At 51.7% G+C, this 25,874-nt stretch overlaps 1 protein-coding gene across 6 annotated transcripts in view; it reads right to left on the bottom strand.

Moving 5' to 3' along the window:
- Window positions 1-25,874, bottom strand: part of TRPM4 (transient receptor potential cation channel subfamily M member 4) — a 369,304-nt gene that overhangs the window by 210,904 nt on the left and 132,526 nt on the right. For 4 of the 6 annotated variants that reach the window (XM_078655174.1, XM_078655175.1, XM_078655172.1 and 1 more), the window contains exon 2: window positions 12,893-12,960. In XM_078655174.1, coding sequence (XP_078511300.1) covers window positions 12,893-12,960 — 68 coding nt within the window. Of the gene's footprint in view, window positions 1-12,892; window positions 12,961-21,842; window positions 22,212-25,874 lie in introns of those variants that run through there. The other 2 variants (XM_078655176.1, XM_078655177.1) reach the window with 1 other exon arrangement.

The following is a 25,874-nucleotide window of genomic DNA, read 5'->3' as shown; positions in this document are numbered from 1 at the left end:
AGCTCAGGAGCACATAGGGTTGCTAAGCCCAATTTTATATATGCATAATTAACTCATTTATTAACAAAGGACAATTTACATTGATGTATACAGTATGCATGTTAATCATACAATTTGTAGCAAGTGAACGTATTTAGCCATTATGAGCAACACCAGAGTTAAAATGCTGTGCAACTTGAGGGCGTGGCTTGCCGGGCGATGATGGCGGTCGCAGCGTTGTAGAGCTCCCGCCTGCCCTGACACAATCCTACCATTTATCCTGACCCCCGAGCCCGCTACCTGCCCTACCTGAGTGGCGATTGTCCCTGGCAGCATCTGGACCTGTCCGGTGAGGCGCGCTGTCCCCCCGGCTGCTCTGGTGAGCCGACATCGGATGTGGAGTGGTGCGGCCTGGGGCCGGCAGGCGGAGCCGGGACCTCAATTTTCGAGGCATCGGCTGGCGGCCGCTGGTCGGACCGGTGGGAAGCCTTCCTGATTGGTGCCTGCGACACCGGAGGTGAAAGGAGCTGCGGCGGTGACCAGTGGAGCGGACTCCCACGCCGGGGTGGCCCCTGGAAGCTCCGGTACCACTGCGGCCTATGCTGACCCCGAGAAGCCGGGGCCTCGATTTTGGAGACGCTGAGCTGACCCGCGCCTGGGAGGTGGTGAGTCGGCGCTGGGTGCCCCTGGGGTTGGTGGACCGAGCTCTTGCCACAGGACGCCATTCGTCGTGAGGAAGGGGTGCCACGGGAGACCCCCCGTGACTGCGGCCCATCTGCGTTGTGGGTTGGCCCCCCTTTTGGTGGCGTGGGTCCGGAGGTACAATTCCCTTGCCTGGGACTGAGGCTGCCTGGTTCCCGGGGACGTGACGGAGGGCTCCCCGGACTGCCTTTGCTGTGACGACTGGGGGACCTGGCCCCCGGGGACACCGGAGTGGTGCTGTGCTCTGCTGGGCCTCTGGACGCCGGGACCTTGAGGTTGGCGGTCCCCGCCTGGCGCAACCGTCTTTGGCTATCTGTCGGGGGAGCCGACGCTGTGGTCAGTGGCGCGTGGGGTCGAGGGCCCCTCTGCGACTGGACTGTTACGGATCCTGCGGCTGTGCTGGCTGGGCAGTGGATCGGTGGCAGGCAGTGTCCAGTGCAACCTATCCCCGCCAGCCTGGGGATCGCGCCTGCTGCCCAGGAGTGGACTGTGGCCTGATCCGACTGCGACACGCAGAGAACTGTGAGTGCCCCCTGATTTGGTGTGTCCACCTGCGGTGTGCGGCTAAGCCCCCGAGTGCATTCTACGTCTACTTTACTGCGGGTGCGGAGGGGTTCGCCCGACTTCCCCTGATCATGACAAGAGGTGGGGGCGGCGCTGGACCCAACAAGCAAGGTCCAATCGACAAGTTTACCGGACCCAGCGGGGGGTCAGGAGCCTCGGGTGGCAGCCAGAACGCGGGACCTGACAACGCGGCCCTGATGGCGGCCATCACGCAATCCAGGGACTCACTGGACGCCAAGATCGGGGCCGTTGGGGCTGATGTCATGCTTCTGCGCCAGGACCTTCGAAACGCGGTTGCTCGCATCACGGAGGCTGAAACCAGGATCACGGGAGTGGAAGATGATGTTGGTGCCCTAAAGAAGAAAGTGGCGGAGATGGACAAGATTCAGAGGGGTCTGGCACTCCGAGTTGAGGATGCAGAAGGGCGAGCGCGCAGGAATAATCTACGCTTCATTGGCTTTCCGGAGGATTGCGAGAAGGGGCCCATAGATGCGTTCTTGACGCGTTGGCTAGAAGGTTGGCTCCCCCCAGATGTCCTCTCGAGCTGTTTTGTGATCGAACGGGCCCACAGAGCCCTGATGCAGAAACCGCCTGTGGGAGAACGACCGCGCCCAATCATCGCAAAAATCCTCAACTTTCACGATAGGGATACCATACTTCGAGAAGCAAGGGCCACGGACGCGTTGCTGTTCGATAATCATAAGATCATGATTTTCCCGGACTATACCAGACAAGTGCAGCAGCAGCGTCGCTCCTTCCAAGATGCGAAAGCCAAGCTCCGGGGTTTGAAGATTCCTTATTCACTGCTCTACCCGGCCCGTCTACGCGTCGTATTCCAGTCCAAGACTCACTTTTTCGATACTCCAGAGGCAGTGTATGGTTGGACGGATGAGACTATCCGGCTCCGGCCGAACGCCCAACCGGGCCTGAACCCAGGGCCATCACGTGGATCGTCGCAGGAGAGGAGTGACTCCTCCACTAGGGGTAAAAGACGCGGGAAATCTCGGTCGCGGAGACGCTCCCATTCCGGGAGCGCCCCGCGGGATGGTGTACAGTCCGACACTGATCAGTCCGGGAAAGGGCTTTGATGATCATGAGACCTCCATTTCCTAAGTCAGTTCTCTTTTCATCAATGGACTTTCCGAGAGGCCCGGAGCAACTGCCGCGATGGCCGAGGAACTAACGCCAGGGGTGGTGAGACCCAGACATTGGTTTGTCTCAGGTGGGGCGCTGTTGGTGAGGCCTGATTGCCTCGCCCTGACCGTGTTACAGGTCACTAGTGGTTCATTGGGGCTCGGGGTGTTGACATATGGGCAGCCTTGTCCTCTCACGTTGGGAGGCGGCCCCGAAGGGTAGTTCCCGTTAGTTTGGGGGGTGTAGTGGGATCCATTGGTATGGGTGGTTTTGGGCACTATGTTTTGGGCCCGAAGCTCCCCATGCCGCGACAGGTACTTCAAGGTTTCATGAGGTATAGGGGTGGGGGGAGGCGGAGTATTGGGTGTTGGGTGGTTTGTGGGGTTGTGTCAGTTGGGGGGGCTGGGAGGGCTGGGGGGGTGTTGGATGGGATGCACGTGATTTTGGCTACAGTGATTTGCATGCTACAGGGTGCCTGGGCCGGGTCCTGGGGCTTTCTGAGACTTTTTCGTCAGGACAATGGCTGATCCCGCACAATTGACACCTACTAGTGGATCTATGAGAATTTTAAGCTGGAATGTGAGGGGGATGTTGGACAAAATTAAGCGTGGGGCAGTGTTGCGCTGGGGCAAGAGAGACTCAGCTGATGTCATGCTATTGCAGGAGACACATATGTTGGGAACAAAGGTGCTAAGCTTACAGCGCTTTGGCTACACTCAAGTGTTTCATGCGGGATTTTCTAGAGGTTCGAGAGGGGTGGCCATCCTTATACACAGGAGACTGTCCTATACCCACGAGCGTCATTGGCTGGATCCCCAGGGTCGATATGTCTTTGTCAAAGGGGTGATAGGCGCGGAGCCGGTGGTGTTTGGCTGTGTGTATGCCCCTCCTCCTCTACAATGGTCCCTGGCTGAGCGCCTCTTTGCATTGTGGGCTGAGATTCCGGACTCTTTGGCTGTGATAGCTGGTGACTGGAACGATGTGGTAGATGTGTGCCTGGATCGGCGAAGGCTGCAGGAAACTGCGGTGGCCACCTCCCCTACTCGCTTGAAGGCGATGGTTGATGGGCTGGGCTGGGTGGATGTCTGGAGGCATTTGCATGCCAGGTCGCGTGAGTACACATATGTCTCTGCTGTGCATGGCTCCTTCTCCCGACTAGACTGTGTGTTTGTGCCGGGGGCCTTTCTTGACAGAGTGAAGCAGGCCGTGATTCAGCCTCGTGGGCTGTCGGACCACTCCCCAGTCGTAGTACAGATCACGCTGCACAGGTCGCCCCAGCCGTTTCGGTGGCGGATGTCCTCGTGGCATCTCCAGCAACCAGACTATACTACTCACATGCGCGGAGCGATTGCCCACTACTGGCACGAGAACCTGACTGAGGAGATTGATGGGGTGATGGTCTGGGAGGCCATGAAGCCCACGTTGCGAGGCGTCGACATAGCTTGGTGTGCTGCAGCCCGTCGACGTCGTCGTGAGGCTATAGTGGCGGCGTCAGATAGAGTAGGGGTGTTGGAAGCTCGGTGTCGGACTGACGGTAATGGGGTAACTCTCAGGCTGCTCCTGCAAGCGCAGCAATCTTACGCCTCAGTTTTACTTGACGAGGCGCGACTGGCCTGGCTGGCTACGAGGAGCAGGGTCTACCAATGGGGCGACAAATCTTGCACCATGCTCCATAGATTGTGCCAACAAACACTGCAGCCGGTTACTGTGCCGGGCCTCGTGGACGAAGACGGGTTGGCCATGACGGATCCGGCTGCCATTGCGGCGAGCTTCGCTCGCTATTATGCGATACAATATGCCCCTCGGGACAGTCTCCCGCCGGAGGCTATTGACAAGTTCATCGCTGACCTTCCCCCTCGCGCGATTACAGACGAAGCCAAGACCGCCCTTGATCTCCCCTTGACGGCGGAGGAACTAGGCGATGCATTGGGTCAACTCAACACTGGCAAGGCGCCCGGACCGAGCGGATTTCCCAGCGAATTTTATAAGAAATTCCACTTGCAGCTGGGGCCGCATTATAGGCGGGCACTAGAGGCAGCGCGGGAATGTGGTAGCCTGCCGATTGACTGGCGTCAGGCAGAAATTGTGGTTTTTCAGAAACCAGGCAGACCACCCGACAGACACGAGTCATATCGTCCCATATCCTTGATCAACTTTGAGGCCAAATTGTTGGCCAAGGCGTTGGCGAACCGCCTCCTCCCGTATATGGCGGATTTAGTCCACCCGGATCAAGCGGGCTTTATGCCCGGTAGGGCGACGCGTCACAATATCAGGCGCGCGCAGGTGGCCGTCGATGCGATGGGAGCGACGGGAGAACAAGCGGCGCTTCTACTAGCGGACATCGATAGGGCATTCGATTCAGTCAGTTGGACTTATCTCTTCGCTCTTTTGCCGCGACTCAACCTCGGTCCAATTTTTGTCTCGTATGTCCGGCTTCTATACACAGACGTCACCGCCTCGGTGCGTGTTTCGGGGGCTGTGTCGGAGAAGTTCCCAGTTGCCAGGGGGACTCGCCAGGGGTGCCCCCTCTCCCCGTACCTTTTTGCCTTGGTCATGGAACCTTTGGCCGCGTGGGTGCGCATTGATGCACAACTTCGGGGCTTTGTGTGGGGAGCTGGACTCTCGGACAGGATTGCGTTATACGCAGACGATGTCCTCTTCTTTCTGACAGACCTTCACCGTTCTGGCCCGCGGATCCTAGACATAATGCGTATTTTTGGTGAAGTGTCGGGACTCTTCCTTAACCCGCGTAAATCGACTTTATGGGTGCTGGGCGGGAGATCGGAGGTGTTCCCCTGGGCCTCGGCCTTGCAAGTCGCGGTTGGTGGTCTAAAATACCTGGGAGTTTTCCTGTCTGAATCTGCCGCGGTTGCATGGGAGCGCAATGTGTTGCCGGTGTGGGACAGAGTTCAGTCGGACGTCAAGACCTGGTCTCGCATGCCCCTTAACATCTATGGCAGGTCGGCGATTTTTAAGATGGTCGCCCTCCCTAGACTCCTTTACCAGCTTCAGAACTTCCCATATAGGGTTGACCCACAATGGTTCCGTCGCGTGAATTCGGTACTGGGACGTTTCCTGTGGGCAGGGGGTGCCTCCAGAGTGGCACTGCGGACTTGTTTCCTGTCCACGTACTGTGGCGGTCTCGCTACATCAGACATACTATCCTACTACCAAGCCTCTCATCTGCTGGTTCTGAATGAGTGGTGGTACGGTGGGCGTGATGACCCGGCATACGCCCTGGAACGCTTTCTTATGGGGGATGCCACGCTCCACACGCTGTTATACTCGGCCAGCCGGCGGCGGAAGCTGCCGCAGGCTACTCAGGTGGTTTTCATGCTTTGGAGACAGGTGCTACGTCGTATGGGCTGGTGGGGTCGCCTAACAGCGGAAACGCCACTCTGGAACAATGGCCGGCTCCCTGCACTTGCCTCACTGTCGGGGTTTAGTGGATGGGACTCTATTGGGATCTCGACGCTAGGCCATGTCCTTACTGGGACTACTCTTAAAACCTTTCAAGCCCTTAGCGCCGAATTCGACATGCCCAAGACCCAATTTTTTAAATACTTACAACTGCGTCACGCTCTCGCGCCGAGTCTAGTGGGGTTAGACCAACTCCCAGAATTTAGCCCCGTTGAAGCCAAGCTCTTCATGGGGGATCTGGGGGATAAAAAAGTCTCCAAAATTTATCAAACCTTAATTACTCACTGCTCCTCTTCCCTCTTGTCGTTGAAGGCCTCCTGGGAAGTAGATGTTGGCCCCTTGGATGAGGATGATTGGAGGGAGGCACTGGAGTCCCCCCGTGGGGCAGCCATCGCTGTGAGACTCCGATTTATACAGTTCAAGTACCTGCATCGGGCCTATTACACCAGAGAGAGACTGTGGAAGGCTGGCCTCATTGCCACCCCTGTATGCCTGCGTTGTGGGACGGAGAGCGGTACGCTGCTGCATACTGTGTGGTCGTGTGTGGGTCTGACTCGATTCTGGAGTGGGGTTTGGTCTTGCTTGTCAGAGGTGCTGCACTGGGACCTTCCTCGCACGCCCAGACTAGGTCTTTTACATATCATGGATCAAGTAGGGGGTAACATCTATAAGCGTCACCTCCTTCTGTTGGGCCTGACGGTCGCCAAACGGGATTTGGCAAAGGCGTGGAAGAGTGACCGCGCCCCCCCACTCAGCGCATGGAGGGCGGGACTAGATTTTCTTATGGGACTGGAATTGCCTGTGTTTGAGGCCAGGGGCTGCCCCCGCAAACATTACAAGATCTGGAAGCAGTGGGCAGAATACAGAGACTTGCCATTGGATCCTCCCGTTGACCTGGATGATGGACTGCCTACCGGCAGTGACCTCGGGGCCTAGGTGGCTCCAGGACGCCTATTGTGCTTTACACTATATGCTGCAGCTGATGGTGGTCACGTGCACTGGGTTAGGGTGGGATAAGGGGAGGGTAGTCGGGGCTTTTTTTTTTTTTTTTTTTTTTGTTTGTTTTTTTTCTTTTTGGGGTTGTTGGCTGGGGGCGGGACGGTGGGTGGGGGGTTAGTTGAATGTCTAGGCTGTTCATGCACTCTATTATGTGTTTTCCACTGGCAGTGTCCTCCTGGCTATGGAGTACTGTATGTATGATTTGCCTGAAACCCTTAATAAACACAGTTGTGAAAAAAAAAAATGCTGTGCAACTTAAGTAAGCCATATTTTGTTTTCTATTGAATATGTTGTTTAACATTTTCGAGGTTAGGAGGCCAGCACATTTCACTTTCATTTGTTTTGCATGGGATGTGTTTTTCCACTGTAGATGCTTTTCTCCAGATGCCTGCTAGCTAGCGAATAGTTTATTGTTATGTATTAGACAACTGATAGTGGGGTTCTCATCCAAAAAAGAAAAGGCGGTCAGGATTGGAGAGAGACTCATGGACGCATGTAGAGAGCGGACTCACTGTACCCGACAGTCGGTCCAATGTAACAAACCAAGGACATAGCCATGCATGGACCATTGTTTCGCCCTGAGAAAGAGGGGAGTTTGCCTGCTCTAATAGTCTGGAGTAATACGATTGGCTCCTGAAAATTAGATCAAGCTGTGATGTTGCACACAAGTGCATTATTGAATAGTAGTGTATGTAGATAAGAGGAGAGGTGTTTGATGACTTCGGACCGAGAAGACACTTCTTGCCTCGGTTGACCTCCACTGGCTGAGGGCAAAATAAGTATTCATATTCTCTCTCGTCAGAGACCTTTATTTGGTTTCCTGAAACGGACACCTTACCTTATTTGCATAACCAAATGCCCTTTCTGACCTGTACTTAATTTAAGGTAAGGATTTTCTTTATGGAACACACTGTTTGGATATTCTGTATTCGTTAACTCCTTGTTAACTTTCTATTTTTCCATTTCCTGAAATTTGGGCTTCTGGACCATTCAAACTTGTAATAATGCTGCTTAAATCTGAATCTTTTCTGGATTATTGCCCTTAATTTAACAAAAATTGCCAAGAAATCCTTTTTAAACTCATTGTCATTTTCCTTATATTTTCTTGTGGAAACCCATTGGTGTTCACCGTTTACAGCAATGCATGTAAATGACTGCTCCTAGATCTCTCTCCACGTCCATGAATAGAGGCCCATATGACCAGTTGTGGGGCTTGTATGATGCTTACACCAGATGTTGATATTATGGAACCCCACACTCCAACGGGCCTAACACCACAAGGGGTCTCTGGATCTGGCTAGATTGTTAGCCATTTGGATTCTGGACTGTTGTATTTAGGAAGTAACAAAAAGAAATTGATAGAAAATCAAAAGCTTGTTCGAGGAGATGTGCGTTCACTAGACAGAGTCACCACTCTGGCATCTACACTTGAGGGGTCAATCTATAGGGTAGCCCAATTCAGTCTCTTATGTAGGACCTTGTGGGTCTCAGCATTCGGAGGTCATCAATGTAGATTATTCAGCAGTTCACCACCATCTGGCAATGAGGGGTAGCGTGGTGTCAGGCTTTCTTCCACAGCATTATTTCGCCTTTGACTGGCTGGTGGCTTCCAAGCGGGGCCTGGCAAAAATGCTTAAACCAGCCTCACTCCGTCACCTCCTCGTGCAATCACTTATCATCCGTTCTCGCTCTCCTTCACTCCTCCCTCTCTGATCACTTTTTTCCTACCTTCCCCCTCTGCTCCTCTTTCTCTTCCTTTAAGCCAGGAGCGTTAACACAGGCCCTTGCAGGATATGGGGGGCGGGGGGGTTCCTTACTTTTCAGGGGGCCCCATTCAGCCCAAGTCCAATTAACATTTCTGAGCGATGGAAAACCCAGGAGCCCCTCAACACATTCTGCAGAAGCTCATCATTTTGTGTTACATCACTGCTCGCACCTGAGTAAAGTGACAGAAGCCCCACAAGCGGCCCGGGGCTTTTCAAAACCAGACACCAAGGGCTCCAGCCCACTGGCATAATGCCAGGTGGGATATAAGGCCTGTCAGGAAGGAGTGGAAAGCATGCCACCTCCATAGTCTGGAATGCACCTTCAGCAGCAAGGTCCAGGTAGGTGATCAGTTCAAATGATTTTCAGAAAGCTACTGGATAGCTCCAACCTAACCCTCCAAAGGCTGGGTAAATGAGACATAGCCCACTCCCAATTATTGTCCAATGCAGCCATCAGATTCAGAGGTCCATCCAATCGGAACTTCCCTCCACAAAGAGGAGTCTGGGGAAGGTTTCTTACTAATAAGGCAATATAGACCCTAAACTTAAGGGAAGAATGAAGAAGTGGGGTGGGTGGGCCTGTAAAGAGTACACATCCTCCATCTTGCAAATTCCTTATTTACTATAAATCAAATGTTTGCAAACCATTAGGGGTATCCCAAACAGTGGCATACCGGTAATTAATAAAATATCTTGTGTATGTTAATAGTCAAAAGGGGCATGGTCATAAAGTGTAACTAGGAATCCTTTACAAAAGGTGTGGCCTATGTCATTAAGGGTGTGGCTTAAACCATGTGATGTAGAATCCCGAGCTTCACAAGCATATCACATCCAAGTATATCATACAAAAACAAACATCTACACCTATAACAAGCCAGACCTATTGGATTTACCAGTCTTCCAGTCTCATCACTTTCAACACATCACTTTCTCCCCTTCATGTCACTTTAATCTGTAATCTCCTTCTCTGTGTATGTATGTCATTTGCACCATCGCTCTTCACTTTTGTCTTTTGAATGTACACTCAGATCATCGCTCTGTGCACTCTACTGCAAGGTTAAGGATAGCATTAGCATGTAGTCTAAAGAACTATATGACCCAGTGACCGCACTATGAGAAACTCACACAGTCTTAAGCCAAAGCTCTGGAGCTCTGAATTGGTTCTCATCATGAACAGCCATCCACCCCCTGACATCACCCAGTTACCTAGAAGTGACTCCGTTTGCAGTATACGCTATACAGACTCATGCGTTGCATGAAAACAAAACTGCAGAAACACATCTGGGAATAAAATCTCTTTAAGTAGATAAACATACTTTTCATGAAACATGAAGTAAAACATGTTAAATGCGCAATAGGACTTCATTGTGGACTTGGATACCTCAAGAGTCATTCTGCTTATTATTAGGAAAGATTTGTGTTTTGGTTGTTAAAGTAAGGACATGAAAATATGGCCCAGTAAAAAACAATCAATATCAGTTTTTGTAAAAGAATGTTTTATTTCCTTAGTAAAATGGTGTCTACTATATTGGATCACTTAGGACATTAAAATACGTTGTGTCCATGTCATTCCCAGGGTGTGAGCATGCATGGTGACTTATGGGCACTTCTATAGAATGACGCGTCATCACGCCGGTTTGCTGTTCCACAGCATCGGAAAAAGTATTGGAAAAGTCAATAGATAAACAAGCACTGGCGTTGCCAATAGGTCTCGCAGTAGGAAAGTTGGAGCTATTACAATTGCAAATAACAATGCCTTTTATTTTTGTTTTCATTTTAAAAACTTAAAGGGCTTTGTCATTTACAAAACCAATAGCTCCAACTTTCCTACTGCGAGACCTATTGGCAACGCCAGTGCTTGTTCAATAAGCATCAATGGCAGTGTGTGCTTTTTGAGGCAAAATATAATATAAATATATAATATAAAGCTTTTCATCCTATACCTACAGGAAAAATCATAATTGAAAATTCCTGGTCGAGGGGCGGAGTGCGTTTATTCCATAGTCCCGTGCATTACTTTCCTCAATTCTCCCTTGCCAACAATACAAAAGCACACTTAGGAAATTGCATTATAAAGGTAAAGTAGGGGAAATGTAGGTTAAACTCATGCAAGTAGTGGTTTAAGAGAGGACCAGGACTTTGTAAACAGCCGGGTCCCAACATGGAAGAAAATGTAGCTTAAATAAAGAAAGCGCAGCTATATAGATGAATGTAGATCATAGCGAGAGCTAAACGCGTGATACCAATAAACACACTGCCCATAAGCCACACAGTAACAAAACAAAAAAAAACAACTCCCTGCCGTTTGGAAAGATACACGTTAATGGCAGCTGTTGTATAATAAAACATCGCCGATAAAACATTGCGGTGAAACACATGCAAATAGCTGTTGTATAATAAAACATCGCCGATAAAACATTGCAGTGAAACACATGCAAATGAAACACAGTTAGCTTTAACCAAAAATGCAAAATTGATTGATATACATTCCACTAGTAGTTGTAAGCAGATACAACAGCATACACACTGTCCAAAAGCCACACTGCAACAACAACAAGAGCGGCCGGCCATGAATAATTAGTGGAGGAGAAGCCGCACAGCAACAAGCGCACGCTGCAACGTTTGTCTGGTCAGTACACAACTGTGGCAAAATAAAGTATGGGTGGGCCCATCTGAGGCGAGTGATCAAAAGCATCGTTTCCTGGGGCAACATAAGGAGCAGTCACTTCAAATGTCACCAAAACGTGAGCCATAGCAGTGATGGAAACTCGGATAACATTAAATAAATGCACGCACGGAGACAAAGTGAAAAAATAATGCATCACCAACAGGTACATGATAATGCAATTAGGGGAGGAGAAGCCGCAGAGCGCACGCTGGGCGAAGCCCTTTGATGTGCTGTGCGGCCGTGAATGCTCGTGCTTGTTTGCTCACGTGAACTTAAAGAAAACCGCACAAACGAAACCCTTGGTTTCACGATTTTTTTGAGCACTTGAATTCTCGCCATTTCCCATTCCTTCGGAATGGAAAAGACGAGACCTAAAAAAAGTGAGTTCTATTGGTGTTGCCAGTGCTTGTTTATTACTGCTGGCAAACACCAACCCATTAAAAGCCCTTGTTATACGAGCGATCACAGTGCGCAATGTTTGAAAACAATACATTTAACCAATGCTTAATTTGTAAAAGAATGCCACACACTGCTCAGAAGCGCACAGCCGATGCAATAAATGTTGGTCCACTGAATGCCAAGGCTGTGTAGTCTTAAATCCACCTCATGCTTCGTTAATCTACTTCCAGGCACTCTCTGCCCCTTTATCTCACTCGTGCAGGTTCGTGCTCTCTCCCATTGTGACGGTTTTGCCTTCTTTCTCTTCCTCGGTCATTTCGTTGTGTGTGTTATTTCCCTGTTTTGCTCTCGGAAAAAGTCTGAAGAGGAAAAATAAGTGCCAGTCCCCAACTAACTCCTAGTGCCCCTATTCTCTGATAGCAGCCCCCTCCCCCCCCCCCCCCCCGGCCCTCCCTCCCACCCAGCAACCACTGGCTCAAGTTAAGCACAGCATTTAACTTAAAATAACAAACATGCCTCTGGACATTCCAATGGCAGGCCATGATACCCCCAGTGGATATGATATTGTCTCAGACGGCCTCCAGACAGTTTTAAAGAAGCACTTGTGTACAAGAGAAGAAAAGTACAACTGCATTGAATTGTTTCAACTCCGATCACTGACAATTTTCACCATTGCAGCCCAAGGTGTAATCTTCAGTTTTAGGTCGAACATGTGACAGCGCATGCACTCTAGTTTGCGAGACGTATGTGTACAGTAAAGGACCTACAGCCCGCCCACTGCTTGCCATGTATTGCACTCTTCTTTACGGATTCATAATTGGTCAGCACAGGCCAAGCGTCATTTTCGTTCCTTTCAGTGGAGCATGGACCAAGCACAGATTGATTAAAGTTAATTAGCGCCTGCCTGCAGTTAGAATAGCACGGGCCCAGGGTTCCCCAACAGTAACTGTGCATACTATTTCGCCCCCTGCCTTTCATATGTGCTACTCAGTCTTTCTCCAAAAGTAAAGGCCCCGGACACCAGAGGCAAGAGGCCCTCACCGTTACAATCCGAGCCCAGTAGCCCCCGGGACTCTTTCAAAAGTACCCACATTAACAGCAAATACAATATGAAGAACCAAAACAGCGAAAATCTCGACTTGTCCTGCTCGACTGCAGACAGGGCCTCCCACGAATGAGGTCTGAGCCCTCTCACCACCAGAGAGACTGAATTAATGGCGACCCATGAGGTGCGAGCCTGACGGGCGTCCGACAGTCTTACCTGTTCTCGCCGGTGTCCTCGATGAAGGTCGTGCATGTTTTCTTCTTGATGCACTTGGGGATCCAGTTCTGAAAGAAGAAAAACAAAAGCCTGTTAAAAGCAGCGTAAATTCAGGTTACCAGTTACAACGCGCGTCTTCACTCCTTGGTGGGGGCTCGTGAGAGGCGGCGGAGGCACCGGGGAGTGGCGCGTTCCGACCACACCGAAAACAGATGAGCGACCAGAAAATACCGCGCAGTTATAATTCACAAAAAACTACAGAAAACTAGATTTACACTTTCAATTGTACACATGACCTACCGTGCAAGGTTGAGCAAAGCACTTGTACAACCCTCTTACATCTGTTTGGGGTGGTACTGGGCTAAAAAATAACCGTGCACCCCTAACCCACGTCCAGCCTCTGTCCCAGCAGGCCATGCGGCCCATGGAGAAGAGTCAATGACTGAAGGCGACCCCTACTTCCACCCCACCCCTAGCCCACAGCCTAGGGGAAAGTGTTCAGAATATCAGCACTTTTAATTCACAGCTCACGAGTCCATTAGGAAACTGATAAAAACAACTATGCAATGACGAGGCAACGGCATGGATATTAATGCCAGCACACTCCAGGGCACAAGTCCTAAAAAACAGAAGTGGGGGGACTAACCTAGTTAGGCAGTATGCAAGTGACATCACGATGCGTGACATCATACCACATGACATCATACCAAATGACATCACAGGAAGTGGCATCACAAGCCACAACCTTAATATGTACGTGTGATAAAAGCGCTCTGACATTCTAATTTGGCATAAGTAGCGCTATACAAGTAAAAATAGTGGTACTTAAATTATTTCAACGCCTCCTCAAGGGTAGTAAGCGCTATATAAATTGCATTTATTTTGTATACATAGTGGGAGAGACCAACACATCTGACATTCTTACAGTGCATGCATATCTAGTACAAAGGGCGAGGCTAGATGAGCCCGCCTTTAGGGCCCGGCCCCCCGGCCCACGCCACGCGATTGGTCATAGGATCCGGCCGGGTGCCCTATGGGCGACCGGCTGGGGAAGTGCTTCCAGGTCGGGGGAGGCGTGACGCACGTCCGGTGGAGGCGGGGGTCAGAGGCCATGACCTATTTAGGTCAGGATCACGGACAACTCTGCCTCTTTCCTCGCCAGCGCCGGACGTGCTCGCCCACTCCCCTCGCCATTAGGAACTTCGTTAATCTGTGTTTAGAGTACGCAACCCAGTAGCTTCCCCTCCCCCGTAGTCTTGTCCTCGTGATCGTGCCGGGGAAGTCGGAGGTGGAGCGGCGTTCGGTTCGAGTCGAGCAGAGAGAGCGTCGACCAACTCATCAGGTGAGGTGCCGGGGCTTGCTGAGGCTGCGGGCGGGCGCGGGTGTGCTGAGTCTAGGCCCTCCCGTCTCCTCCCCTCCCTGGTTTACCGGTGGCGGCACGCGACGCGGAGGGCGTCTGGGGTGCCCACGTGCGTTCGCAGCTGCCTTGAGCGTGGGCAGAAGGGCACCGGCACCAGCACCTGGCGAATTGGTGGGTAGGTTAGCGCCGGCAAGGGAGGAAAAGGGAGCGCTTGCGGTGCGGCGTGCAGTGGGACTTGTGGGACGCGGCGTTAGCCTTTGCCATGCCGGCCAGGGGGCAGAGTCATAAGCGCAAGGACAAGGATCCTGAAATTGCGCAGTTGCTCTCCCTGTTACTTGAAAAATTTAGTAGGAACGATGAGAGCAGTGAGGGGGAGGCCGAGGAGTCTCCTTCAGAGCAGGAGGGTGAGGCTCCGATCATTATAGAGCGCCCGCGCAGACAGGGGGTTTCACCTAAAGCAGCTTTCCCGCCTCTGCTGAAAAAGCCTAGAGTACAAAAAACGAGTAAGAATCGCGCGCAGAATAGGAAAGTGGGCAGTAAGGCTGCGGGGGCGAACCAGCCACCTAGGGTTCCCTTGGAGCCAGTGAGTACGATTGTTCCCCCCCCCTTTACCGCAGCTGCCCGTGGTACCGCATTGCGCCCCTTGCACCCCAGTAGTGCCCCCTGCTGCAGATGAGTCTGGGGGGATTTTAGACGAAATTCGGGGGGCCATAGCAGCGCTGGGATCTGCCCCGGCGGCGTCTGGGAAGGCGAATGTGACTCCTCCTTTAGCGGTGACCGCCCCCCCTCCTTTACAACCTGGGGGTGCGGGGGCAGGGGGCGCCCTGACCGAAATACTAAGCGCATTGAAAGCCCTGACGCAAGGGCAGGCCCCACAGGGGGGAGCAGGGGCATTGCCGAGTGTAGCGGCCTCACACCCCCTTTACCAGCAGTCGCGAATGTGACAGCGGCAGTCGCGCCTTGGGCCCCGGGGAGAGCAGATGAGGGCCCCCTTGGCGAGATAAGGGAGCAACTAGCTTTATTAGTGAAAGCGCAGTCTTTGAATGTACCTGCGGCTCATCCACTGGTCTCACCCCCTTCAAATGCTCCCAGTTCTTCAGGAGGTAAGCCTGAGGGCGTGAATGCTGAGCCCGGAGGGGGGGCGAAGGCTGGAGGGGGCCAGGGCTATGTTTTATCTAAACCAGGCCGGTTGGCTATTCATGTATCTCCCGAAATGAGAGAGAAGATTTGGAAGGGAGAATTCGTGGATATATTTGCTTTGATCAGACCCAAAAGAGTTGAGGTGGAGAGCAAAGACAAGGAAGGAAAGGACAACTCCGTGCGGGATGAGACCAAGGGTAGAGGAATCTATTACGAATTAGCTCTTTGGTTTCCAGGTGTTTATGACAGTGGTCATTGAGAAAAAACCAGAGTTAGCAGGGCCTTTGATATACTATATGCATAGGATTTTGAAGGCGCACACGACGCATGGTGGCACAGCTTGGCTGGATTACGATAGGGATTTCAGGTGGGAAAAGGTGCAGGACCCAGACATGGGTTGGGACCAGGTGGAGGTCAACGTGTGGCTAGAAAGTGTGAATGGCAGGTCAGGCGGATCCCAGAATAGGCAGCCCTTTCGGACTTCCCAGGGAGGGCCTGGAGAGAAGCGAGGGGCATGCTGGGCATTTAATAGGAAAGTGTGCACCTGGTCCGCCGAGAAGTGCAAATTCAAACACGCGTGTTCCTTTTGCCGGCACCCTTCTCATCCAGAATTCAAATGCATTAAAAAATCCAAGGAGCGGGGAGGAGGGGGAAAAGAGGCCAAGCCCTCTCAGCCATAAGCTGCCCACTCCTGTAGACATTGGGAAACTGATGTTCTGGCTGAATCAGTACCCAGACCGGTCGGCAGCCAACTTGTTGTACTTTGGGTTCTCGGAAGGGTTCCACATCCCGGCACAGGGTGTCCCCCCGGTCGGGTATTGCAATAACCTGTTGTCTGCAAGGACTCAGCCTGCAGTGGTGGAGTGGAAAAAGAGCGCGGACTGGGACGCGTGGCGGGTCCTTTTGGGGCCCCTCCACTCCCTGGTTTCGTGTGCTCTCCGCTGGGAGTGGTACCAAAGAAGGAGCCGGGGCAATTTAGAATGATTCACAATTTGTCAGCTCCAAAAGGTGAGTCTGTGAATGATGCTATTGACCCGGCCCTTTGTTCGGTGACCTACTCTTCCTTCGACGTAGCTTTGAATAAAGTGAGGTCCCTAGGGCCCAACGCCATCATGGCCAAGACAGACCTAGAATCAGCTTTTCGCCTGTTGCCTGTACACCCTGGGGATTATCATTTGTTAGGGTTCCAGCTGAACCAGCAATTTTACTATGATAAGTGTATGCCTATGGGGTGCGCTGTCTCTTGCAGGTATTTTGAGACCTTTAGTTGCATGCTCCAATGGTTGTTCTCGCATAGGACAGGGTGCAAGGAGGTTGTCCATTATTTGGATGACTTCATGGTGATGGGACCAGCCGCTTCAACAGCATGTAAACAGGCGTTGGACCAACTGGTGGCCTTGTTCAGTGAGTTTAATATACCATTGGCTCCAGGCAAGACAGTGGGCCCGGCGACATGCATGACTTTCCTTGGTATTGAGATTGACACTGTGGTTGGGGAGTGCAGGTTGCCATCTGACAAGGTGCAGGCTTTTTCCCAGGCTATAGATGCGGCCTTGGCGGGACCAAAGGTTACGCTACATCAGTTGCAGGTCTTGGTAGGGCAGTTGAACTTCGCACTCAGGATCATCCCTATGGGCCGCCCCTTCTCTAGATCTATTGCCAGGGCTATGGTAGGCCTAACTCAGAAGCATCACAGGGTGCGTCTCCGGGCGGAGGTGAGGGAGGATTTGAGGGTGTGGCGCGACTTCTTGGCGAACTTTAATGGCGCTGTTGTCTGGCCTTCCGCCCCGGTGAGTAACTCAGAGTTGGGACTATACACGGACGCTGCAGGCAGCATCGGTTTTGGGGCTATTCTTGGCTCTCAGTGGTGTGGGGCGGAATGGCCAGAAGAGTGGCACAAGAACGGATTGACGAAAAACATAGCCTTTTTGGAGTTGTTTCCTATTCTAGTGGCGGTGTCCGTGTGGGCAGAGCGCTTCAGAAACAGATCAGTGATATTTTGGTCAGACAACATGTCTGTGGTGGAGGCCATTAACCGGCAGGGGGCTACTTGTAAGAATGTACTGCGATTATTGAAACATCTGGTGTTAGCATGTCTGAAATTGAGTTTGATGTTTAAGGCAGCACACATACCAGGTGTTGACAATCATGCTGCTGATGCTTTGTCTCGTTCCAAGCTACACGATTTTCGGAGGTTCCATCCCGGAGCAGAGGACCAGATGACAGTGTTTCCACCATCACTGTGGAAGATTGGAGCCCCGCTTTAGCGGGGCTGGTAGGTGCCTCATTGAGTGACCGCACTCGGAAAGCATATCAACAGAGTTTTTTTGTATTACAGGACATTGGTACAAAAGGCTGGTTTCTCATGTTGGCACACTGATCAGGCAATGTTTCACTTTCTGCAGCAAATTAGTGATCAGGGTAGGTCACTTTCGTACGCTAGGACTCATGTAACTTCCGTGGGGTTTTTCGCCAGATTAGCAGGCCTGTACGATCCTGGGACGTCTTATGTAGTCAAAAGAGCCTTAACCGGGTGAGCCAGGAGGGAAGGCCCCAAGCGAGACAGCAGACGGCCTTTAGATGTTGGGACCTTACAAGACATGCGGGGCGCCCTCCCCAGACTATGCACCTCTACTTTTGAGGTCACGTTATTTTCGGCAGTATTCTCCCTAGCCTTTTATGGAGCATTTCGCCTGGGGGAGATTGTGGGAACATCTCGCAGCGACCACTGTGGGGGGCTGCAGTTTGGGGATACCAGTGTTAGAGCGGGGTCTTTCGAAGTAATCCTGAGAAAATCTAAAACCGATCAGTTGGGGAAAGGGGCAGTGATTCAGTTGCGCCCCGCGCCAGAGGCACCTATTTGCCCGGTCGCGTGTATGCAGGCATATTTAGCCATCCGCCCCGGGGGGAAGAGTCAAGCCTTGTTCATTCATGAGGGGGGGGATTGTGTGTCACAGTACCAATTCAAGGCAGTGCTGCGGATGGTCTTGGTAGATCTGGGCTTGGGGGACTCTGGTTATTCATCCCATTCATTCAGGATAGGGGCTGCCACTTTGGCAGCAGGAGCGGGTTTGTCATCCAAGGCAGTGAAGAAGGTGGGCCGTTGGTCGTCCGACTGCTTTAGACGATACGTGAGGCCTGAATTACTCCGACTTCATGCAATGACATGCCCATGCCTGACTTTTCTATTTCTTCTCCGATTACTAGTATGCCTGGGAAGGTGGTGTGGGTATTGGGACACTCGTTCGTTTGGCGAGCAGCGGTCCGATTGCAGCAGCGGCGAGTGCGGAAACCACCTGGGCTGGAAGGGACAGAATTTTTGTGGCACGGTGTGGGAGGAATGCGTATCCGACACCTGCGGCGACTCGTGGAAGACATCAGAGGACGTGAAGGACAGAAGCCCCCCGCATTGGTCATCATCCACTTGGGCGGCAATGACATGGTTGACAGGGGCCGCCTGGCAGTCAAAGAAGCACTGCTCACAGAATTTGCTTGGCTTGGGCGGACCTTCCCCCAGGCCAGGATAACATGGTCTTGCATGATCCCTCGACGATGGTGGGGCGATGGAATCCGGGCTTATCCGCTAAATGTGTCAGTGAGACGTCTCAACGGGGAACTGGCAAAGATGTGCTCAGGAAAGGGCCGCTTGCTACATCTCTCACACAAGATGATCTCGGGACCCAATATGTTTCACCATGATGGAGTACATTTATCTGACACTGGTATGGATGCATGGATTAAAGGGATTTGGTCATTCGTGCTGAACTTGGCTGCAGGGGGGAAGGGCGACGGACCTTTGGGCCCTAGTCTCCCTTGTGGCGGAAAAGAGACATTTGACCACTGATAGACTTACAAAATGGAGGGGAGTCCGCCTTGCGCACTCCCTAGGCCAGCACTGAGGGGAGAGAAGGTAAGCTCTCCGCAGGGGGATGGAGACCACCGGCTGGGGAGGCGATGGCGACAGGTACGAGCCTCCTAGGCAGCCTGGTGGACGAGAGGTGGGGCCCTGGAAATGGCAGACAAGGACCCGAGGGCTGGGGCCCATCGCTCAGGGGCGCAGGTGGGTTGCACCTTGCGTGGGCATCTCTACCTGGGGGATGTGAACCAGAGGGCCCCTTGGTGCTGGGGCAATCAAGAAGTTATGAGCAAATGCAAGTTGAATAATGCATAATAAAAGCGATAATCGAGTTAATAATAAATGATAAATGTTGCTCATAAGTTGATAATGTTTTAATAATGTATACGTCATGTTTAAGAATGTGTGATTAAACATGGCCTTTTTACACCCACCACATTTCTAAGTTACTTGATTGGTGGGTATGCGGGCGGGGAGCATGCTGGGGGATCCGGGTCCTATACAAAGGGCGAGGCTAGATGAGCCCGCCTTTAGGGCCCGGCCCCCCGGCCCACGCCACGCGATTGGTCATAGGATCCGGCCGGGTGCCCTATGGGCGACCGGCCGGGGAAGTGCTTCCGGGTCGGGGGAGGCGTGACCCACGTCCGGTGGGGGCGGGGGTCAGAGGCCATGACCTATTTAGGTCAGGATCACGGACAACTCGGCCTCTTTCCTCGCCAGCGCCGGACGTGCTCGCCCACTCCCCTCGCCATTAGGAACTTCGTTTATCTCCCACCCACGAGAGGTGGGGCCCTGGAAATGGCGGACAAGGACCAGAGGGCTGGGGCCCATCGCTCCGGGGCGCAGGTGGGTTGCACCTTGCGTGGGCATCTCTACCTGGGGGATGTGAACCAGAGTGCCCCTTGGTGCTGGGGCAATCAAGAAGTTATGAGCAAATGCAAGTTGAATAATGCATAATAAAAGTGATAATCGAGTTAATAATAAATGATAAATGTTGCTCATAAGTTGATAATGTTTTAATAATGTATACGTCATGTTTAAGAATGTGTGATTAAACATGGCCTTTTTACACCCACCACATTTCTAAGTTACTTGATTGGTGGGTATGCGGGGGGGAGCATGCTGGGGGATCCGGGTCCTATACAAAGGGCGAGGCTAGATGAGCCCGCCTTTAGGGCCCGGCCCCCCGGCCCACGCCACGCGATTGGTCATAGGATCCGGCCGGGTGCCCTATGGGCGACCGGCCGGGGAAGTGCTTCCGGGTCGGGGGAGGCGTGACCCACGTCCGGTGGGGGCGGGGGTCAGAGGCCATGACCTATTTAGGTCAGGATCACGGACAACTCGGCCTCTTTCCTCGCCAGCGCCGGACGTGCTCGCCCACTCCCCTCGCCATTAGGAACTTCGTTTATCTCCCACCCACCCGTACCCTTAAGGCAGTGATTCGGAGTGGTGTTTTGCGGAAAAGAGACATTTGACCACTGATAGACTTACAAAATGGAGGGGAGTCCGCCTTGCGCACTACCTAGGCCAGCACTGAGGGGAGAGAAGGTAAGCTCTCCGCAGGGGGATGGAGACCACCGGCTGGGGAGGCGAGGGCGACAGGTACGAGCCTCCTAGGCAGCCTGGTGGACGAGAGGTGGGGCCCTGGAAATGGCGGACAAGGACCAGAGGGCTGGGGCCCATCGCTCCGGGGCGCAGGTGGGTTGCACCTTGCGTGGGCATCTCTACCTGGGGGATGTGAACCAGAGTGCCCCTTGGTGCTGGGGCAATCAAGAAGTTATGAGCAAATGCAAGTTGAATAATGCATAATAAAAGTGATAATCGAGTTAATAATAAATGATAAATGTTGCTCATAAGTTGATAATGTTTTAATAATGTATACGTCATGTTTAAGAATGTGTGATTAAACATGGCCTTTTTACACCCACCACATTTCTAAGTTACTTGATTGGTGGGTATGCGGGGGGGAGCATGCTGGGGGATCCGGGTCCTATAAACCGAGCCTGAACAAAGTGAAAAGCTGCCGCTCTTAAGTATGTGTGAAGTGCTAACCTTTGTTTCCACTTGCTGCATTTGCTCCCAGCCAGGACACTTTAACAAAAGGAGGCCTGATGGCCCCTCAAATGTGGCCTTTGTATTGGGCCCAGCAGGAGTCTTAAAAAAAATAAAGCCCCGTCCCCGCCTGCACATTGTTGCTTGTTGAAGATGGAAAGCAGACAATGTGCAGATGCTGCTGAGTGTTTGGAAATTAAACCGGGATGAGTTCAGCACATTATTTAGTGGGGCCCAGCTTCTTGACAGGGTGGACAGCGTTCACCCTGTGAAACAAGTGGGTGCACCCAGTCCACCCGCATGTACCCCCGACTCGTGGCACACCCACACTCTTAAAGGAAATACACTGAGAGGCCAAGGGGCTTAACCCCAGAGCTGCTAAACCTTAGAAGAGAGGAACAGGGTTCGAGTCCCAGGGGCAGCTCAAAAAGTGAATCTGACCATGTGTCATGTAATCTGGTGCGCATGTGAAGTGCTCGAATGACCTTGGACTGGGGTCGCACTATGTCATGCTATGCACATTTGTATAGCACTCAACTCACCTGGGAGGGCATCCTAGCACTGAGGCAGGGGCTGTACGGCCGAGCCAATGGCGGGGCTTCGTGAAGAGCCAGGTCTTTTGTTTCTTGTGGAATTCAAGAACTGAGGAGGTGGCTCCGATGTGCAGGGACAGGTCGTTCCAGGCTTTAGGAGCTGGTAGGAGATGGCACGACGCTGGATCTGGTTCTAAGTACGCGTTATATTAAACGGAACCAGTCAAGTGGCAGGAGTCCAGCAGCACGACGGAAACAAAGTCCAGAAGGAGGTCCCATCATTTTTACGTAGCATATAACCTAGGGAGACTTCACGGTGCTTTCAGCACTCCCACCTCGGTTCCCGTCCATAACACCCGGTGACGTAGGACAGTATTCAGACTTTGACCCCCACACTGGCAGCCTCCTTCATGCCACCTCCCATGCTGTGCACACGCCTCCACCTTTTCTGTACTCCTACTGCACCGACGCAACCTGTGCCTTCGACATCTGGGCATTGCTGGTGGCAGCAGCGACATCACCTATCAGAACCCTCACCTGCCCAGTCCAGGTCTGGTCTCATTCTCATCAACGCCAGTGATTGTCGCCATGTGTGGGCTGGTAGCCCTGATCTCGCACATAATCACCAAACTTACCCCTTTTCCCTTCTGTACCTGTGCATCACTGTATATCACCTCCAGAGACCCTTTTCCCTTCTGTACCTGTGCATCACTGTATATCACCTCCAGAGACCCTTTTCCCTTCTGTACCTGTGCATCACTGTATATCACCTCCAGAGACCCTTTTCCCTTCTGTACCTGTGCATCACTGTATATCACCTCCAGAGACCCTTGTCCCATCTGTACCTAAGCATCGCTGAACTCCCCTCCAAAGACCCTTGTCCCTTCTGTGCCAGTGCATCACATATCTCACCTCCAGAAACCCTTTTCTCTTCTGTACCTGTGCATCACATTTATCCCCTCCAGAAACCCTTGGACCTTATGTGCCTGTGCATCACATATCACCCTCCAGAAACCCTTGGACCTTATGTGCCTGTGCATCACATATCACCCTCCAGAAACCCTTGGACCTTATGTACCTGTGCCTCACATAGCACCTCCAGAAACTTTTTTCCCTTCTGTGCCTGTGCATCACATATATCACCTCCATAAACCCTTTTCCCTTGTGTACCTATGCATCACATATCTCACCTCCAGAAACCCTTTACCCTTCTGTACCTGTGCATCACATATTTTTTTATTTATTTATAAAGCGCAACACTCATCCCAAGGGATATCAAGGTGCTAGTAGCAAACAGGGCATGGCTGCTGATAAGGGGAGACAAGTAAATATTAGTTTTAGGGAATAAATTAGTTTTTAGTTTTTTTCGGAACGCCAGGTAGCTAGGAGTGAGCCGTAGGTCCAGGGGAAGCTCATTCCATTTCCTAGCTGCCAGATAAGAGAAAGAGCGCCCTCCAGTCCTCACCTTCTTGATATGCTTTGTTCTGGCTAATGCTTGATGTAGAGTCCGTAGGCTCCTTGTGGAGACATAAAACTCAATTTTCTCCTGGAGTATTTTAGGGCCGCTTAAATACAGTGCTCTATGTGCATGACTGAGCAGTTTAAATACTGCTCTTTGACGCATGGGTAACCAATGCAGGTTTTTCATGCACATTGATGCAGAGCTTGATCTGTTTTATTGCATACCTGTTTGGCTGCGGCATTTTGAAGCACTTGTAGCCACGTGAAAAGGTACTATGTCATGCCCACGAATAAAGCGTTTCCGTAATCAAGCAGACTTATGAGCAGGGCTTGCGCGACTGTTCTTCTGCAGTCCTACGGAATCCAGGTAAAGAGTCCAGATAGCAGTTTCAGGCTCGCGAAACCCTTACCACAAAGGGCCCAGCACATGGTCCTTCATGGATAGGGTATTATCAATAAGAATGCCCAGATTTCTTGTGCATTGCTTAGGGATAGGAGCAGCGCCGAGTGTTTGTGGCCACCATGTGGCGTCCCAAATTAGCTTGCCACCTCCAAAAAGCAGGATTTCGGATTTCCCTGCGTTCAGTTTCAGACAATGCTCATGCATCCTCTGTGCCATCTCTGAAAGACAGTTATGAAGTTTTACCTCGAGAGACCCTTTTCCCTTCTGTGTCTGTGCATCACATACACCACCTCCGAAGACCCTTTTCCCTTCTGTATCTGTGCATCATATATACCACCTCCAGAAACCCTTGGACCTTATGTACCTGTGCATCACAAATCACCTTTGGAAACCCTTTGACCTTATGTACATGCGCATCACAGATCTCACCTCTGCAGACCCCCCCCCTGCCTTCTGTACTGACGCATCACTGATTTCACCTCCACAGATCATCCTCCATTCTGTATCATTACATATCACCTCCAGAAACCCTCATCCCTTCTGTACCTGTGAATCACTGAACTCGCCACCAGTGACCCTCACCTGCCTGCACCTGTGCATCAGTGATATCACCACCACAGACTACCACCCTTCTCTACCTGTGCATCACTGATTCCACTTACAAAGACCCTTCTCACCCTTCTGTACCTGTGCATCACTGATTCCACTTACAAGGACCCTCGACCTCTGTACCTGTGCATCACTGATTCCACTTACAAGGACCCTCGACCTCTGTACCTGTGCATCACTGATTCCACTTACAAAGTCCCTCACCCTTCTGTACCTGTGCATCACTGATTCCACTTACAAAGCCACTCACCCATCTGTACCTTTGCATCACTGATTCCACTTACAAAGACCCTCGACCTCTGTACCTGTGCATCACTGATTCCACATACAAAGCCACTCACCCATCTGTACCTTTGCATCACTGATTCCACTTACAAAGACCCTCGACCTCTGTACCTGTGCATCACTGATTCCACATACAAAGCCACTCACCCATCTGTACCTGTGCATCACTGATTCCACTTACAAAGACCCTCGACCTCTGTACCTGTGCATCACTGATCTCTCTGCCAGTGACCCTCACCCATCTGTACCTGTGCATCATTGATTCCACTTACAAGGACCCTCGACCTCTGTACCTGTGCATCACTGATTCCACTTACAAGGACCCTGCCACTTCTGTACCTGTGCATCACTGATTCCACTTACAAGGACCCTGCCACTTCTGTACCTGTGCATCACTGATTCCACTTACAAAGACCCTCGACCTCTGTACCTGTGCATCACTGATCTCTCTGCCAGTGACCCTCACCCATCTGTACCTGTGCATCACTGATTCCACTTACAAGGACCCTTCCACCTCTGTACCTGTGCATCACTGATCTCTCTGCCAGTGACCCTCACCCATCTGTACCTGTGCATCACTGATTACACTTACAAGGACCCTGCCACCTCTGTACCTGCGCATCACTGATTCCACTTACAAGGACCCTTCCACCTCTGTACCTGTGCATCACTGATTCCACTTACAAAGACACTCACCCATCTGTACCAGTGCATCACTGATTCCACTTACAAGGACCCTGCCACTTCTGTACCTGTGCATCACTGATTCCACTTACAAAGACCCTCGACCTCTGTACCTGTGCATCACTGATCTCTCTGCCAGTGACCCTCACCCATCTGTACCTGTGCATCACTGATTCCACTTACAAGGACCCTTCCACCTCTGTACCTGTGCATCACTGATCTCTCTGCCAGTGACCCTCACCCATCTGTACCTGTGCATCACTGATTACACTTACAAGGACCCTGCCACCTCTGTACCTGCGCATCACTGATTCCACTTACAAGGACCCTTCCACCTCTGTACCTGTGCATCACTGATTCCACTTACAAAGACCCTCTCACCCTTCTGTACCTGTGCATCACTGATTCCACTTATAAAGACTCTCACCCTTTTTGTACCTGTGCATCACTGATTCCACTTACAAGGACCCTCTCACCCTTCTGTACCTGTGCATCACTGATTCCACATACAAAGCCACTCACCTATCTGTACCTTTGCATCACTGATTCCACTTACAAAGACCCTCGACCTCTGTACCTGTGCATCACTGATTCCACTT

The sequence above is a fragment of the Lissotriton helveticus genome, chromosome 7 (genome assembly GCF_964261635.1).
Source record: "Lissotriton helveticus chromosome 7, aLisHel1.1, whole genome shotgun sequence".
NCBI lineage: Eukaryota > Metazoa > Chordata > Amphibia > Caudata > Salamandridae > Lissotriton > Lissotriton helveticus.
Note: the sequence above shows the minus strand (reverse complement) of the source record. Positions and strands in the feature narration are given on the sequence as shown.